This window comes from Melanerpes formicivorus, unplaced genomic scaffold (assembly GCF_026170545.1).
Source record: "Melanerpes formicivorus ecotype bairdi unplaced genomic scaffold, bMelFor1.0.p_v2 SCAF_85, whole genome shotgun sequence".
In the NCBI taxonomy this organism is placed as follows: Eukaryota; Metazoa; Chordata; class Aves; order Piciformes; family Picidae; genus Melanerpes; species Melanerpes formicivorus.
Window position 1 is genome coordinate 1,249,282 of NW_027142437.1, and position 18,442 is coordinate 1,267,723.

General features: G+C 47.3%; 1 protein-coding gene across 3 annotated transcripts in view; it reads right to left on the reverse strand.

Moving 5' to 3' along the window:
* MEI4 (meiotic double-stranded break formation protein 4) overlaps positions 1 to 18,442 on the reverse strand; it is a 69,748-nt gene that overhangs the window by 7,557 nt on the left and 43,749 nt on the right. For 2 of the 3 annotated variants that reach the window (XM_068165182.1, XM_068165180.1), the window contains one exon: positions 5,049 to 5,495. In XM_068165182.1, coding sequence (XP_068021283.1) covers positions 5,244 to 5,495 — 252 coding nt within the window. In that variant the 3' untranslated portion in view covers positions 5,049 to 5,243. Of the gene's footprint in view, positions 1 to 5,048; positions 5,496 to 18,442 lie in introns of those variants that run through there. The other variant, XM_068165181.1, reaches the window with a different exon arrangement.

Below are 18,442 nucleotides of genomic sequence, written 5' to 3' on the forward strand. Positions count from 1 at the left end.
TGCCCTGCCCGACCTGGCAGCTGCTGCTGCTGGGAAGAAAGGCAATGTTGGATTCACTAATCTATGATTACAGAGGCTTTGCAATGGCTCTGAATAGGCTGTTGTGGAAAGCAGCTCCACAGCCCACTGGCTGGTCACAGAAGGTGGTTCCATTGTACTTAAATGGCTTCAACTGGGCCAATGTTTCTCTGGGCTGGGGCATTTTGTCCCTGTGTGACTCATCAGCCACACCAGGGAGGGAAATGGAAGCAGATAATCCTTTCACAAAAGCAGAGGCATTGGTCAGTAATTAGCTCTCACAATTCCTATCTTTCTCCTCCAAACAAATCATAGAATCAGAGAATTGTCAGTGCTGGAAGGGACCTCAAGGCTCAGTCAGTTCCAACCCCCCTGCCATGGGCAGGGACACCTCACACCACAGCAGGTTGCTCACAGCCACATCCAGCCTGGCTGCAAACACCTCCAGGCAGGAGGCTTCCACCACCTCCCAGGGCAACCTGTGCCAGGCTCTCACCACCCTCATGGGGAACAACTTCTTCCTCACATCCAATCTCAATATACCCATTTCTATTTTGTTCCATCCCCCCCAGTCCTATCACTCCCTGACACCCTCAAAAGTCCCTCCCCAGCTTTCTTGGAGCCCCCTTCAGATCCTGGAAGGCCACAATTAGGTCTCCTCAGAGCCTCCTCTTCTTCAGATTGAACAGCTGAAAGAGTTCCTCAGTCTCTCCTCATGGCAGAGCAGCTCCAGCCCTCTGCTCATCCTCATGGCCCTTCTCTGGACACCTTCCAGCACCTCCAGACCCTTCCTGTAACAGAGGCTCCAGAACTGGACACAGAGCTCCAGCTGTGGTCTCAGCAGAGCAGAGCAGAGGGGGAGAATCACCTCCCTAGCCCTGCTGGCTGTGCTTCTCCTCATGCAGCCCAGGCTCTGCTTCTCTTGATGCAGCCCAGGCTCTGTTTGGCTTTCTGGAAACCCTTTGTCCTTCAGGCACAAATGCATGAGTTACAAAGAACAGTAAAGAGAAGAGAGAGTTCCTCCAGCAGAAGAGCTGCAGTGGTCTGCCATGAGTGGTTCTCTGGTCCTAGGACATGGGCAGCAGAGCCAGATTTGAGTAGGGGAAGATCTGGCTGAGGCACTTGGTGCCATGGTTGAGTTGTTTAGATGGTGCTGGGTGAGAGGTTGGACTGGATAATCTCTGAGGTCTTTTCCAACCTGGTTCATTCTGTATTCTGCACAGGGAAATGCTCAGGCACAAGAGTTCACCAGTTATGTTTGCTGTCAAGTACTTCTAAGGTGCAAAAGCACCGGGCTGTGAAAGCCTCACTTTGTGTTCACACAATATCCCAAACTCTTGGAACAACCTTCAGTCAAAGGGGGGAAATGGGCTAAGGAATAAACATTGGACCCAAAGGAGTTTGGGACTGGCTCTCTGGTGAGCTTTAAACCAGGCACAGAGACCTGACACAGAGCCTGGGAAAGCGAAGCACAGAACATTAGGGGCTGGCAGGGACCTCCAAAGCTCAGCCAGTCCAACCCCCCCTGTCAGAGCAGGGCCACCTAGAGCACATCACACAGGAACACATCCAGGTGGGGCTGGAATATCTCCAGAGAGGGAGACTCCAGCTGGGGCATTCAAAACATAGCTGTGTCAGAGTGAAGTTATTTCCCTGCAGATGACAGGCAGGATTTACTCTCCTGTTTTCCTCTACAGAACAGCAAGCAGCAAGCTTGTACCACTAAGCTTCAGGTGCCTGCACAGCCCTTGGGATGCAGATGCTGAGCACAGGGCACAATGACTTCCCTGCTCCTGCTGGCCACACTGTTCCTAATGCAGGCCAGGATGCCCTTGGCCTTCTTGGCCACCTGGGCACACTGCTGGCTCATGTTTAGGCAGCTGTCAATCAGCACCCCCAGGTCCCTCTCTGTTTGGCAGCTCTCAGCCACTCTGACCCCAGCCTGTAGCTCTGCCTGGGGTTGTTGTGGCCAAAGTGCAGCCCCTGGCACTTGGACTTGTTGAATGCCATCCTGTTGGACTCTGCCCATCTGTCCAGCCTGGCAAGGTCCCTCTGCAGAGCTCTCCTACCCTCCAACAGATCAACTCCTGCCCCAGCTTGCTGTCATCTGCAAACTTACTGATGATGGACTCCATCCCCTCATCCAGATCATCAATGAAGATGTTAAAGAGCACAGGGCCCAGCACTGCTCCCTGGGGCACACCACTGGTGCCTGGCTGCCAGCTGGCTGTGGCACCATTCACCACCACTCTCTGGGCTCGGCCTAAAGCTCCTCTGCCAGCCCAAGGGGCAAGGGGAAGGCTGAGGACTAATGCTAAAAGCATTCTGTACCCACTAAAGCCATTCACCATAAGAGCTGCCCTTCAAAGTTATCAGAGTGGATCAATTAAGGCATTGTTGAACTGCTGCTGATCAGTTTAGTTGTTGTTGAGCTTGTATTGATCAGTAACTTGTATTGAGCAATCAAGGTACTGCTGAACTTGTGTCTATCAGTTAAGGTATTGGTGAAGTCATATTTATCAGCTAAGGTATTCTTGAACTTCCATTGATCATTGCTGAACTTGTATTGACCAATTAAGGTACTGTTGAACTTCTATTGATCATTTTAGTTATTACTGAAGTTGTATTGGTCAGTCAAGGTATTGTAGAGCTTGTACTTCATCAGTTTAGTTATTATTGAACTTGTATTAATTCAGGTATTGGTGAACTTGTATTGATCAATTAAAGTATTGGTGAACTTGTATTGATTAGTTAAGGTATTGTTGAACTTGATTAGTTAAGGCATTGCTGAACTTGTATTGAGCAATTAAGGTATGGATCAATTAAGGTATTGTTGAACTTATATTGATTAGTTAAGGTATTGTTGAACTTGTACTGATCAATTAAGGTGTTGTTGAGCTTGTATTTATCAGTTCAGTCATTACTGAACTTGTATTTATCAACTGAGGTATTGTTGAACTTGTATTGATCAGTTAAGGTACTCTTGAGCTTGTATTTATCAGTTTAGTTATTATTGAAGTTGTACTCATCAATTAAAGTATCATTGAAGTTGTATTGATCAATTAAGGTATTGTTGAACTTATATTGATCAGTTAAGGTACTGCTGAACTTGTATTTATCAGTTCAGTTATCATTGAAGTTGTATCAATCAGTCAAGGTATTGTTGAGCTTGTACTTCTCAGTTTAGTTATTATTGAACTTGTATTAATTAAGGTATTGCTGAATTTGTATTTATCAGTTAAGGTATTGTTGAGCTTGTATTGATCAGTTAAGGTTATGCTGAACTTGCATTGATCAATTAAGGTATGTTGAGCTTGTATTTATCAGTTTAGTTATTATTGAAGTTGTATTTGTCAAATAAAGTATTCTTGAACTTCTATTGATCAGTTAAGGCACTGGTGAACTTGTATTTGTCAATTAAGGTCCTGTTGAACTTGTATTGATCAGTTAAGGTATTGTTGAGCTTGTGCTTATGCATTTAGTTATTACTGAACTTGTATTTGTTAATTAATGTATTGCTGAATTTGTATTTATCAATTATGGTATTGAACTTGTATTGATCAGTTAAGGTATGGATCAGTTCAGTTATTACTGAGCTTGTATTTATCAATTGAGGGATGGCTGAACTTCTATTGATCAATTAAGGCATTGTTGAGCTTGCATTTATCAGTGCAGTTATTACTGAACTTGTATTTATCAGTTGAGGTATTGTTGAACTTGTATTGATCAGTTAAGGTACTGCTGAGTTTGTATTTATCAGTTTAGTTATTATTGAAGTAGTATTCATCAATTAAAGTATTGTTGAAGTTGTATTGATCAATTAAGGTATTGCTGAACTTGCATTGATCAGTTAACGTATGGATCAGTTCAGTTATTACTGAGCTTGTATTTATCAGTTGAAGTATTGTTGAACTTGTATTGATCAGTTAAGGTACTGCTGAGTTTGTATTTATCAGTTTAGTTATTATTGAAGTAGTATTCATCAATTAAAGTATTGTTGAAGTTGTATTGATCAATTAAGGTATTGTTGAACTTATATTGATCAGTTAAGGCAGTAAAGGTATTTATCAGTTTAGCTATTACTGAAGTTGTATTCATCAATTAAAGTATTGTTGAAGTTGTATTGATCAATTAAGGTATTGCTAAACTTGTATTGATCAGTTAAGATACTCTTGAGCTTGTATTTATCAGTTTAGTTATTATTGAAGTTATATTCATCAATTAAGGTATTGCTGAACTTATATTGATCAGTTAAGGTACTGCTGAGTTTGTATTTATCAGTTTAGTTATTATTGAAGTTGTATTCATCAATTAAAGTATTGTTGAAGTTGTATTGATCAGTTAAGGTACTCTTGAGCTTGTATTTATCAGTTTAGTTATTATTGAAGTTGTACTCATCAAGTAAAGTATTGTTGAAGTTGTATTGATCAGTTAAGGTACTCTTGAGCTTGTATTTATCAGTTTAGTTATTACTGAAGTTGTACTAATCAATTAAAGTATTGTTGAAGTTGTACTGATCAATTAAGGTATTGTTGAACTTGTATTGATCAGTTAAGGTATGGATCAGTTCAGTTATTACTGAGCTTGTATTTATCAATTGAGGTATTGTTGAACTTGTATTGATTAGTTAAGGTACAGCTGGACTTGTATTGATCAATTAATATATTGTTGAGCTCTTATTCCTCAGTTTAAGTACTGATGACCTCCTGTTTTGAAGCCCTTTTGTGCTGAAAATGATTGCTCAGGTCTGCTACTTGCATTAGGCCTGTGACTGTAATTCCATCACACACTACATTAAAAAAGCAACTAGAAATCAGATCATTCCTAAATGGATACAGGAGATGTGATCAATGGCCATTAATTGTGAACTGAGTGGCTTAAAGGAATCATTAAATGAGTTCAATGTATTCCTATTAAACCTCTGAAATCCTTAGTCAGCTGGGAGTGACTCAGGCCTTGTGCACACATCCAGAAGCCAACAGCTCGTTTCCTGTGGTGAGAACCAACCTTTATTCAGAGAGGCACACCTGGATGACCACATTTTCCCCCACCCCCACTCTGAGTTAAGATGGGAAAGAAATTCCCTTCTCTCTGAGGCTGCTGGTGGTGCACAGGAGCTTGAAGCAAACCTTTCCCAACCACAGCAGTTCTCCTGCCTGCCTCAAACAAGCTGCCTGGGTGCAGGGCCACAGCGAATGCACTGTTAAAAAGCAGGTTGCTGGGGTTTAATCCACTGGTGCTGGAGCTGGGTTCAAAAGCACACTCACTCTCCACAGACAGATAGAAAACAAGGGGAATTCATCTGACAGACGGAGAACAACTCGATCAAGGTCCTCCAGGAATCTGCTTTTCCCTCCTTCGTCGCACTCTGGGCTGGAAACCTTGCTGCCTTCTGCCTCCTTTTGAAGAAGTTGCTCCAGAACCATGCACAGAGGGAAAATGTTCTCATACTGGGTGAGGTCCCACTCGGCCTGCAGCTGGGCACAGACAAACAGCGACGGGTGAGTGCAGTGTGAAAACGCTCCGGCGGGGGACGGGCTGAGGGAGCTGGGGCTGGGCACTCTGGAGAAGGGGGAATCAGAGAAGCAGAGAATCAAGCAGGCTGGAAAAGACCTCAGAGATCATCAAGCTCAACCTGTCACCCAACACCTCGTGACTAACTAAGCCATGGCTTCAGGTGCCACATCCAATCCCCTCTTGAACACCTCCAGGGATGGTGACTCCACCACCTCCCTGGGCAGCAGATTCCAATGGCCAACCTCTCTTGCTGGGAAGAACTTTCTCCTCACCTCCAGCCTAAACCTCCCCTGGCACAGCTTGAGACTGTGTCCTCTTGTTCTGCCATTGGTTGCCTGGGAGAAGAGACCAACCCCCACCTGGCTACAACCTCCCTTCATGGAGTTGTAGACAGCAAGAAGGTCTCCCTTAAGTCTCCTCTTCTCCAGGCTGAACACCCCCAGCTCCCTCAGCCTGTCCTTGTAGCAGAGCTGCTCCAACCCCCTGAGCATTTTCATGGCCCTCTCTGGACCCTCTCCATCAGGTCCATGTCCTTCATATATTGCTGCAGCTGCACTAAACCCTCTGTTCCAAGGTACCTTCAGTAGCTAACCCAATCCCATTTGTAAGTGTGGGCAAGCCTTGTTTAGCAATGGAATCATAATGAGAAGAGATGAGGAGAGAGTTCTTCACTGAGAGAATTGTTAGCCATTGGGATGTGCTGCCCAGGGAGGTGGTGGAGTCCCCATCCCTGGAGGTGTTCAAGAGGGGATTGGATGTGGCACTTGGTGCCATGGTTTAGTAGTCAGGAGGTATTGGGTGACAGGTTGGACTTGATGATCTTTGAGGTCTTTTCCAACCTTATTGATTTTATGATTCTATGAGGGCTCCAGACCTCTACACAGCACTGCAGGTGAGGTCTAAGCTGAGCAGAGCTAAGTGGCAGAATCACCTCTCTGGATCTGCTGGCAGCACTGCTTTTGATGCAGCCCAGGAGGTTCTGAAACTCTTTTGTAGTGCTAAAGTTTGACTGTGCCCAGGAAAATGACCATGGGGAAACATCCAATGAAGTCCTATGGCTTCAGATCCTGTCTGTGATTTGGATACAAGAAGTGCAGCCTTACAAGCCAAACCCCTTGGTTGGATTCTTAAAAGCTGGCCCTGGAAATCCACTCAGACAAAAGTTGGCCCTGGAAATCCACTCAGACAAAAATCTGGCTCTGGAAATCCACTCAGACAAAAATCTGGCTCTGGAAATCCACTCAGACAAAAGTTGGCTCTGGAAATCCACTCAGACAAAACCTGGCCATGGAAATCCACTCAGACAAAAGTTGGCTCTGGAAATCCACTCAGACTAAACCTGGCTCTGGAAATCCACTCGAAATCTGGCTCTGGAAATGTACTCAGACAAAACCTGGCCCTGGAAATCCACTCAGACAAAAGCTGGCTCTGCAAATCCACTCAGACAAAAGCTGGCCCTGGAAATCCACTCAGACAAAAGCTGGCCCTGGAAATCCACTCAGACAAAAGCTGGCCCTGGAAATCCACTCAGACAAAAGCTGGCTCTGCAAATCCACTCAGACAAAATCTGGCCCTGGAAATCCACTCAGACCTTCCTTCTATGTGAGGAATCAATAGAAAATGTTTTTAGAAAGGCAAATGATGTCACTTCACTTCTCCCTGTGACCTCAGGCTCTTCAAAGCAGCTGAGCAACTGCATCACTTTCAGTGGGTCTTGGAAAGTGCAGCTAATTGCAACTCAGTAACTCTCCAATTGATTATGGACAACAGAAAGCACAAGGTAACAAATCCTCTTTGCATGACACTGCTGCACTACTCTATCTCAGCCACACAAACCTGACTTTGAACAGAAAAAGCTAAGTCTGATGGCAAGGAGCAAGGATTGTTTTGCTTTTCAGGGGACAACTGCACTCTGAAATATTGTTCTCTAAAACCAGGGGGAAAGTCAGTCCAGCAGATTTACTTCAGATTGCCCATTGGAATGTGCTGCCCAGGGAGGTGGTGGACTCACCATCCCTGGAGGTGTTTAAAAAGAGCCTGGATGAGGCACTCAGTGCCATGGTTTAGTTGATGAGATGGTGATAGGCTGGACTGGATGATCTCAAAGGTCCCCCACCACCTCCCTGGGCAGCACATCCCAATGGCCAAGCTCTCTTGCTGGGAAGAAATTCTTCCTCACATCCAACCTAAACCTCCCCTGTCACAGCTTAAGACTGTGGCCTCTTGTTCTGGTGCTGCTTGCCTGGGAGAAAAGATCAACCCCCACCTGGCTACAGCCTCCCTTCAGGGAGTTGGAGAGAGCAAGAAGGTCTCCCCTGAGCCTCCTCTTCTCCAGGCTAAGCAACCCCAGCTCCCTCAGCCTCTCCTCACAGGGCTGTGCTCCAGACCCCTCCCCAGCTTTGTTGCCCTTCTCTGGACACCTTCCAGCACCTCAACATCTTTCCTAAACTGAGGAGCCCAGAACTAGATGGCTGATTAATGATAAAAAGTTTTCTTCCTCCTCTTTCCCTATAATTGGGTTAGCAGCTGTTTAGGCTTTTCTGGTCCTATGAGGATAGCAACTTTAAATACATATTAGAGAATTAAGGAATTAAAAAGTCTGGAATAGACCTCTGAGATCATCAAGTCCAGACTATGACCCAACACCACCACACTGACCAGACCATGTTACTAAGTGCAACATCCAAATATCCAATGAGGGAGTTGGGGCTGTTCAGTCTGGAGAAGCAGAGACTCCAAGGAGACCTTGTTGTGGCCTTGCAGTGTCTGAAGGGGGCTCCAAAAAAGCTGGGGAGGGACTTTTGAGGGTGTCAGGGAGTGATAGGACTGGGGGGAGTGGAAACATAATAGAAGTGGTAGATTGAGATTGGATGTGAGGAAGAAGTTCTTCCCCATGAGGGTGGTGAGAGCCTGGCACAGGTTGCCCAGGGAGGTGGTGGAAGCCTCCTGCCTGGAGGTGTTTGCAGCCAGGCTGGATGTGGCTGTGAGCAACCTGCTGTAGTGTGAGGTGTCCCTGCCCATGGCAGGGGGGTTGGAACTGGCTGATCCTTGAGGTCCCTTCCAAGCCTGACAATTCTGTGAATCTGTGATCTTGCCTTTAGCACCTCCAAGGATGGAGACTCCACCACCTCCCTGGGCAGTCCATTCCAGTGTCTAATTCTCCTTTCTGTGAGGAAGTGCTTCGTAGCATAATCTAAACCTCTCCTGGGGCAGCTTCAGGCTTTGCCCTCTCATCCTGTCACAAGTTGCCTGGGAGCAGAGCCTGACCCTCACCTGACTGCAACTTCCCTTCAGGTAGTTGTAGAGTGTGATAAGGTCCCCCCTGAGCCTCCTCTTCTCCAGGCTGAACACCCCCAGCTCCCTCAGCCTCTCCTCCTTAGACTTTTCCTCCAGGCCCTTCCCCAGCCTCATCACCCTCCTCTGCACCCAGCATTGCTACAAATAATTAGAGTGGAGCTAATGCTAATATAAAATATTGACAACACTGACACCAATCTGAACCAAACTGGAAAGAGAAGTGTTTGCTCTCCTCTGCTGAGGGAGTGATCAAACTGACACTTGTAGAAGAAAGAAATGTTAACAGGAAACTATTCCACTCAAATATTCTCAATCAGAACAAGAGGACACAGTCTCAAGCTGTGCCAGGGGAAGTTCAGGCTGGAGGTAAGGAAGAAATTCTTCCCAGTGAGAGAGATTGGCCATTGGAATGTGTTGCCCAGGGAGGTGGTGGAGTCACCATCACTGGAGGTGTTTAAGAGCCTGGATGAGGCTCTTGGTGCCATGGTTTAGTTGATTAGATGGTGTTGGGTGATAGGTTGGACTTGATGACCTCAAAGGTCTTTTCCAACCTGGTTAATTCCATTCCATTCCATTCCATTCCATTCCATTCCATTCCATTCCATTCCATTCCATTCCATTCCATTCCATTCCATTCCATTCCATTCCATTCCATCCTATCCTATCCTAAGGCTTTTGCTTGTTGTGTTTGTTTTTCTTGCACCTTTTGCCACTTACATTTCTTGGCAAACTTTTGCCACTCACATTCCCTGTGTAACTTTTGCTGTTTACCAGGGCTGCATTTTCTGTGATGACAAGTTGTCCCTGTCCCAAGAAATCCTATTTCAAACTCCACCTGAAATATCAAGTGACTGAATTGTTTTCCTCAAGTGGCAAAGCCTTCTCATTTATATGAACAAAGATGAATTCTTGCAGGGAATTCTGTTCTTAACCCTTCAGTTCTCTTTTGAGAGATCTCTATCCAGGCTACTCAGGATTATGTTCAAGTTCTCCCAGGCAAGCAGCATCAGAACAAGAGGACAGAGTCTCAAGCTGTACCAGAGGAGATTTAGGCTGGAGGTGAGGAGAAAGTTCTTCATAGAAAGAGAGGTTGGCCATTGGGATGTGCTGCCCAGGGAGGTGGTGGAGTCACCATCCCTGAAGGTGTTTAGGAAGAGCCTGGATGAGGCACTTGGTGCCATGGTTTAGTTGATTAGATGGTGTTGGGTGATAGGTTGGACTTGATGATCACTGAGGTCTTTTCCAACCTTATTGATTCTATGATTCTAAGCACAACACAAACAGTATTTGGAGTGTGGCATAGAATCACAGAAGTGTCAGGGTTGGAAGGGACCTCAAGGATCAGCCAGTTCCAACCCCGAGGCCTAGGGCCTCAGTGAGTCTTACCTTGAATATTATCAGGGAAAGAGCCTCAACCACCTCCCCTGGGCAACCTGTTCCAGTGTTCCACCACCCTCAGAGTAAAGAACTTATTCCTAACATCCAATCTCAATCTGCTCTGCTCTAGTTTGAAGCCACTGTCCCTTGTCCTGTCCCTGCAGGCCTTTGCAAACAGTCTGTCTCCATACTTCTTGTAGCCCCCTTCAGGTACTGGCAGGCTGGTATGAGGTCTCCCTGGAGCCTCCTCTTCTCCAGGCTCAACAACCCCAGCTCCCTCAGCCTCTCCTCGCAGCAGAGCTGCTCCAACCCCCTGAGCATTCTCATGGCCCTCCTCTGGAGCTGCTAACTTCTGAGAAAATTAAATTCCAGGGAAAGGCTCATCAGCCTCAACTGCTGAAGGAAATGAATCAGCAGAGTGTGCAGGGACTACAGTCCTGAGCGCAGTCATTGGCAGCACCATTTTCGCTGTCCCAGGCAGCCTCGGCTTAGAGAGATCTGCAGAAGTAACAGGAGGCATAAGTGATGCCTGCCCAGGCAGGGTAATTTGGCATGCCCTGGGAACAGCTTTTGATAGCAAAGAGGAGAATCATTTCCAATTCTCTCAGCCCAGGGGAAGACACTCATCCCTGAGACATGTAGCTGTTGTGCCTCTTCCACATTGCATTGAGCAGGGTCGTCTTGTACTGGCCCTTAACAGGACACACTCCATGGCAAGACATCCCCAGGCCATCCTCAGCAATTCAGGGAGCTCCTGAATATATTGTGAAAAACTAAACATACCAGCAGTAGAACATTCCAGCTCCCATCTTAGAGTAAGGATCATACCAACTGCCTTGCAAACCACAGGTTCCCAGGGTGTCAGGGCTTGGAAGGGACCCAATGGGATCATCGAGTCCAAGCCCCCTGCCAGAGCAGGAGCAGAGAATCCAGCACAGGTCACACAGGAACACATCCAGACAGGGCTGGAAAGCTCCCAGAGAAGGAGACTCCACCACCTCTCTGGGCAGCCTGCTCCAGGGCTCTGTGACCCTTACAGAATCACACAGAATCACCAAGGTTGGAAGAGACCTCAAAGATCATCAAGTCCAACCTGTCACCACAGACCCCATGACTAGACCATGGCACCAGGTGCCACATCCAATCCCCTCTTGAACACCTCCAGGGGTGGGGACTCCACCACCTCCCTGGGCAGCACATTCCAGTGGTCAATGACTCTCTCAGTGAAGAACTTTCTCCTCACCTCCAGCCTAAACTTCCCCTGGCACAGCTTGAGACTGTGTCCTCTTGTTCTGGTGCTGCTTGCCTGGGAGAAGAGACCAACCCCCACCTGGCTACAACCACCTTTCAGGTAGTTGTAGAGGGCAATGAGGTCACCCCTGAGCCTCCTCTTCTCCAGGCTAAGCAACCCCAGCTCCCTCAGCCTCTCCTCACAGGGCTGTGCTCAAGGCCTCTCCCCAGCCTTGTAGCCCTTCTCTGGACACCTTCAAGTGTCTCAATGTCCTTCTTAAACTGAGGGGCCCAGAACTGGACACAGGACTTAAGGTGTGTCCTGACCAGTGCTGAGCACAGGGCAGAATGACCTCCCTGCTCCTGCTGGCCACACTGTTCCTAATGCAGGCCAGGATGCCATTGGCCTTCTTGGCCACCTGGGCACACTGCTGGCTCATGTTTAGGCAGCTGTCAATTAGCACCCCCAGGTCCCTCTCTGCCTGGCTGCTCTCAGCCACTCTGACCCCAGCCTGTAGCTCTGCCTGGGGTTGTTGTGGCCAAAGTGCAGCACCTGGCACTTGGACTTGTTGATTCCATGATTCTATGGTTCTTTGATTCTATCATTCTATGCTTCTATGATCCTATGCTTCTATGATTCTATGATTCAAGATCATCTCCTCCCAGCCCTGGGCATGGACACCTTCCACCAGACCACATTGCTTCATCCAACTTGGCCCTGAACACCTCCAGGCAGGGAGCAATCAGTAGTTTTCTAGACATTTTCCCACTTTTAATTTGTTGGTACAGTTGTGTAAAGAGAGGTTTGTTAAAAGCTTCAGAGCAGCAGCTGGGAAGTGGTGAGTGTCACAGTGAAGCACTGCTGGAAAGCAGTGATATGCAATTCCAAAATGCATTATGCCAGGAGTAACTCTCAAGACAGTTAGGTTTAGAAAGATCCTTTTGAAGCCTCCAATCTTCTTCAGCTTGTGCTGGAATTGCAGCAGCCTCTCACAACACAGAAGAGCAAAAGAAACTTGAAAGGGATTAAACTAGAACTTGAGCAGCAGAAGCCAAACAGTTTGCCTTTGGATGTTTCAAAGCAAAACTTGGACAGGAAGCATTCACTAGAGGGAAATGCTTCTAATTTGTCATGCTTCAAGACAAACCAGGTGGCTGAAGAAGCAACATGCAGTTCCTGATCAGACCAAAGCCCACGCTGGTAAGGGAGTAAGGGAGGTGACTGTCCCCTGGGACTCAGCTCTGGGCAGGCCACACCTTGAGGATTGTGTCCAGTTTTGGGCACCTCAATGCAAGAGGGATGTGGAGGTGCTGGAGCCAGGGCAGAGGAGGGCAAGGAAGCTGTGAAGGGCCTGGAGAAGAAATCTGATGAAGACAAACTGAAGCAGCTGGGGATGGTTAGTTTGGAAAAGAGGAGGCTGAGGGGAGACCTCATTGCTGTCTACAACTACCTGAAAGGAGGTTGTGGAGAGGTTGGTGTTGGTCTCTTCTCACAGGGAATTAGTGACAGAACAAGAGGGAATGGCCTCAAGCTGCAGGGAGGCAATTGCCCCCTGGGACTCAGCTCTGGGGAGGCTACACCATGAGTACTGTGTCCAGTTTGGGCATCTCAACACAAGAGAGATGTGGAGGTGCTGGAGCCAGGGCAGAGGAGGGCAAGGAAACTGGGAAGGGCCTGGAGAATAAATCTGATGAAGAAAAACTGAAGCAGCTGGGGATGGTTAGGGACCTCGGGAGATCCCTTCCAACCTCTAATGTACTGTGGTACTGTGATTCGCTGGAGCAAGAAATAGGATAGGATAGGATAGGATAGGGTAGGATAGGATAGGATAGGATAGGATAGGATAGGATAGGATAGGATAGGATAGGGTAGGGTAGGGTAGGGTAGGGTAGGGTAGGGTAGGGTAGGGTGTGATGGAATGGAATGGAATGGAATGGAATGGAATGGAATGGAATGGAATGGAATGGAATTAACCAGGTTGGAAAAGACCTTTGAGGTTATCTAGTCCAACCTATCACCCAACACCATCTCATCAACTAAACCATGGCACCAAGTGCCTCATCCAGGCTCTTCCTAAACACCTCCAGTGATGGTGACTCCACCACCTCCCTGGGCAGCACATTCCAAGGGCCAATCTCTCTTGCTGGGAAGAACTTTCTCCTCACCTCCAGCCTAAACCTAACATCCAGCCTGAACCTCCCCTGGCACAGCTTAAGACTGTGTCCTCTTGTTCTGGTGCTGGTTGCCTGGGAGAAGAGACCAACCCCCACCTGGCTACAACCTCCCTTCAGGCAGCTGTAGAGAGCAAGAAGGTCTCCCCTGAGCCTCCTCTTCTCCAGGCCAAGCAACCCTCATCTACCTGTCTGTAGACCAGAAGTAATAGCTCAAGGATGCCTTCCACTTCATTTTATGCACAAATCTGTTCCCAGGCAGTTAATACAATCTAATAATTACCAGCAGGCAATGTATACAAGGGCAGAGCAATGCTTCAAGTGCAAATCCCCTTCCATCTTTGCTGCTTTCAGCAGACACAATGCTGCAAAAGTAATGCAATTGAATGTAATTGCTTACCTCATTAGGCAGGATTAAAAGCACTGTGCAAGATATTAAGATACCACATGAAGTAATCAGCCTAAACACACAGGCCAGCCTAGCTCTCCAAAATCATTGCAGATGACTGCAGGAAATAACAACAACCACCACCAAAATACGACAGAAAATCATTAAAGGCTCATTCAATGAGAAGAACCAAAATCCAATCCAATCAAAACTGAAGAAGGTGCTCAGATTGTCATTGTTCTGCTGTAAGGTTTGAAAGGATTGAGGGAATTTGGGCTGTGCAGTCTGGACCAGGCTGCCCAGGGGGCTTCTGGAGTCTCCTTTCTCTGGAGATACTCAAAACCCACCTGGATGTGTTCCTGTGTGATCTGCCCTAGGTGATGCTGCTCTGGCAGGGAGGTTGGACTGGATGAGCTTGGGAGGTCCCTTCCAGCCCCTAACATTCTGTGGTTCCTCCTTTTCTCCTCCTTGGAGCCCCTTTTACAGGAAGGATACGGAGGATATGTCCAGAGAATGAGCAGGGGGCTGGAGCTGCTCTGCTATGAGGACAGACTGAGGTTGTTCAATCTGGAGAAGAGAAGGCTCTGAGGAGACCTAATTGTGGCCTTCCAGGATCTGAAGGGGGCTACAAGAAAGCTGGGGAGGGAGTTTTGAGGGTGTCAGGGAGTGACAGGACTGGGTGGAATGGAGCAAAACTAGAAGTGGGAAGATTCAGATTGGATGTGAGGAAGAAGTTGTTTCCCATGAGGGTGGTGAGAGCCTGGCACAGGTTGCCCAGGGAGGTGGTGGAAGCCTCATCCCTGGAGGTGTTTGCAGCCAGGCTGGATGTGGCTGTGAGCAATCTGCTGTAGTGTGAGGTGTCCCTGCCCATGGCAGGGGGGTTGGAACTGGCTGATCCTTGAGGTCCCTTCCAACCCTGGCAGTTCTATGATTCTATGTTAACTCTGCAAGTAAGTTATAGGAAAGACCAGCAAATGCAATAAAAATATGAATGACCTATAAGAAGATTAGCAGAAAGGTTAACACTTAAGGGTAGTTTTGATGTGAAACCCTGAGTTAGCATAACTGGAAACACAGACTGAGTAGGACAAGAGCTGTCCTGTGCTGCCAACCCTTCCACTCTGTGCAAGTGCTGTGGAAAGTGGCACAGGAAACAAATGTCCTCTGTGCATTACATTCCCTGCTTACTCCCAGACTGGTTTTGCTCTGCTTGGTAATCAATGTTATGTAAGTGATATTTCCAGTAGTATGGTAAAGAATTTAAGTAAGCTGTGAAGAACAGCACAATCTGTGCTGAGGTTGTAGCCTGGTGGGGGTTGGTCTCTTCTCCCAGGCAACCAGCACCAGAACAAGAGGACACAGTCTCAAGCTGCACTAGGGGAGGTTTAGGCTGGAGGTGAGGTGAAAGTCCTTCCCAGCAAGTGAGATTGGCCATTGGGATGTGCTGCCCAGGGAGGTGGTGGAGTCACCATCACTGGAGGTGTTCCAAAAAGGCTTGGATGTGGAGCTTGGAGCCATGGTTTAGCTGTCAGGAGGTGTTAGGTATTAGGTCATAGGTTGGACTTGATGATCTCTGAGGTCTTCTCCAAGCTGGTTGATTCTGTGACTCTAAATCACTGCTTAGGCTGTGTAAATCCATCATTTCCTAAGAGAGTAATTCTCTAGGAAAATGGGACATGGGGAGCACTGGGATCAGAGAATCACACAATCAGACAGATTGGGAAAGACCTCCAAGATCATCAAATCCAACCAGTCACCCAACCCTATCGAAGCAACTAAACCATGGCACTAAGTGTCTTACCCAGTCTCCTCTTAAACATAGTCAAGCAAAACCATCACAGGCTCACAGCATATCAGGGGTTGGAAGGGACCTCTGAATGTCATTGAGTCCAATCCCCCTGCCAGAGCAGGACCATGGAATCCAGCACAGGTCACACAGGAACACATCCAGATGGGGCTGGAAAGCTTCCAGAGAAGGAGACTCCACAACCTCTCTGGGCAGCCTGCTCCTCTGCTCTGTGAGCCTCACAGTGCAGAAGTTCCTCCTGATGTTGAGGTAGAACCTCCTGTGCTGGAGTTTATATCCACTGCCCCTTGTCCTATTCCAGGGTGCAACTGAGCAGAGCCTGTCCCTTCCTTCCTGAACACTCAGCCCTCAGATATTTATAGACCTTGATTAGATCTCCTTTAAGCCTTCTCTTCTCCAGACTGAACAGCCCCAGGGCTCTCAGCCTCTCTTCATAAGGCAGTGTTCCAGTCCCTTCCTCATCCTCATAGCCCTCCTTGGACTCTCTCAAGTTGATAAAAAGAAAAGGTAAAAAAAGGGTAGAGTTTTTTTACCCAGGCAGGTGAACAGCCTTATCCCACCCTGTGCAGTGAAATGATAGGGAGCAAGGATTAAAAATGCAAGGCTGACAAAAGTTGCAAAAAAAGCTGTGGAAAAAGGCAGGCAAAGCTGCCTGAGAGCAAAAAGCCAAACAGACAGTGACACTGACTCACTAACTCACTCTGAGAAGTACACCCAACTAGAAAATCACATCTATTGCTCAGTACCACAGGCTCACAGGCTGTTAGGGGTTGGAAGGGACCTCTGGAGATCACTGAGTCCAACCCCCTGCCAGAGCAGAAGCAGAGAATCCAGCACAGCTCACACAGGAACTCAGATAGATTGGGCTTGAAAGCCTCCAGAGAAGGAGACTCCACAACCTCTCTGGGCAGCCTGCTCCAGGGCTCTGTGACCCTCACAGTGAAGAAGTTCCTCCTCATGCTGAGGTGGAACCTCCTGTGCTGTATTTTCCATCCATTGCTCCTTGTCCTATCCCAGGGTGCAAGTGAGCAGAGCCTCTCCCCTCCTTCTTAGTATCATAGTATCATAGTATCATTCAAGGCTGGAAGGGACCACAAGGATCATCTAGTTCCAACCCCCCTGCCATGGGCAGGGACACCCCACACTAGATCAGCCTGGCCACAGCCTCTTGACCCCCAGCCCTGAGATATTTATAAACATTCATCAAATCCCCTCTCAACCTTCTCCAGACCTAAACAGCCCCAGGTCTGTCAGCCTCTCCTTCTCAGGCAGTCATCCAGTCCCTTAATCATCCTGGTAATCATCAATGTAATCATCACTCAGAAGGATATATATATATATATACACACACACACACATATATATATATACATATATATATCTTTATCTAAAGGATGATTAACTGTGGAAAGTAATATTTTCCCTTGTAAGCTGCCAGCATATCAGCTGATTTTCCAAGTATCAACATCACAAAGTGTGCTGAAGGAAAAATGTTAAAAGAAAGCACTGATGAAATAGCAGGAGCAGGGAGGTCATTCTGCCCCTGTACACTGCACTGGTTAGGCCACACCTCGAGTCCTGTGTCCAGATCTGGGCCCCTCAGTTTAGGAAGGAGGTTGACTTGCTGGAACGAGTCCAGAGAAGGGCAACAAAGTTGGTGAGGGGCTTGGAACACAGCCCTGTGAGGAGAGGCTGAGGGAGCTGGGGCTGCTTAGCCTGGAGAAGAGGAGACTCAGGGATGACCTTACTGCTGTCTACAACTCCCTGAAGGGAGGTTGTAGACAGGCAGAGGTTGGTCTCTTCTCCCAGGCAGCCAGCACCAGAACAAGAGGACACAGTCTCAGGCTGCGCCAGGGGAGGTTTAGGTTGGATGTCAGGAAGAAGTTCTACACAGAGAGAGTGATTGGCCATTGGAATGGGCTGCCTGGGGAGGTGGTGGAGTCACCATCACTGGAGGTGTTCAGGAGGAGACTTGATGGGGTGCTTGGTGCCATGGGTTAGTTGTTTAGGTGGTGTTGGATTGGTTGATGGGTTGGACACAATGACCTTGAAGGTCTCTTCCAACCTGGTCTATTCTATTCTATTCTATTCTATTCTATTCTATTCTATTCTATTCTATTCTATTCTATTCTATTCTATTCTATTCTATTCTATTCTATCCTATCCTATCCTATCCTATCCTATCCTATCCTATCCTATCCTATCCTATCCTATCCTAAATAAGCCATGCACAGGGAAGAGAAGAGGATATAATGAATGGCACTGAAAGTAAGGGACAAACTTAGAAGGCAAGTAACTAATGAGAGAAGGTAAAGGGATCACAGAGCATTAGGAAGCAGCTGAGTTGCAAAAAAAATAAAGCAACAAAAAAAACCCAACCAACAAATACAACAAACCCAAAGCAAGAACTTTAAAGCATGTTAGGAATCATCATCATCATAATAATAATAATTATCATCATCATCATGGAGGTGGTGGAAGCCTCCTGCCTGGAGGTTTTGAAGGCCAGGCTGGATGTGGCTGTGAGCAACCTGCTGCAGTGTGAGGTGTCCCTGCCCATGGCAGGGGGGTTGGAACTGGCTGATCCTTGAGGTCCCTTCCAACCCTGACAGTTCTGATTGGCCACAACAACCCCA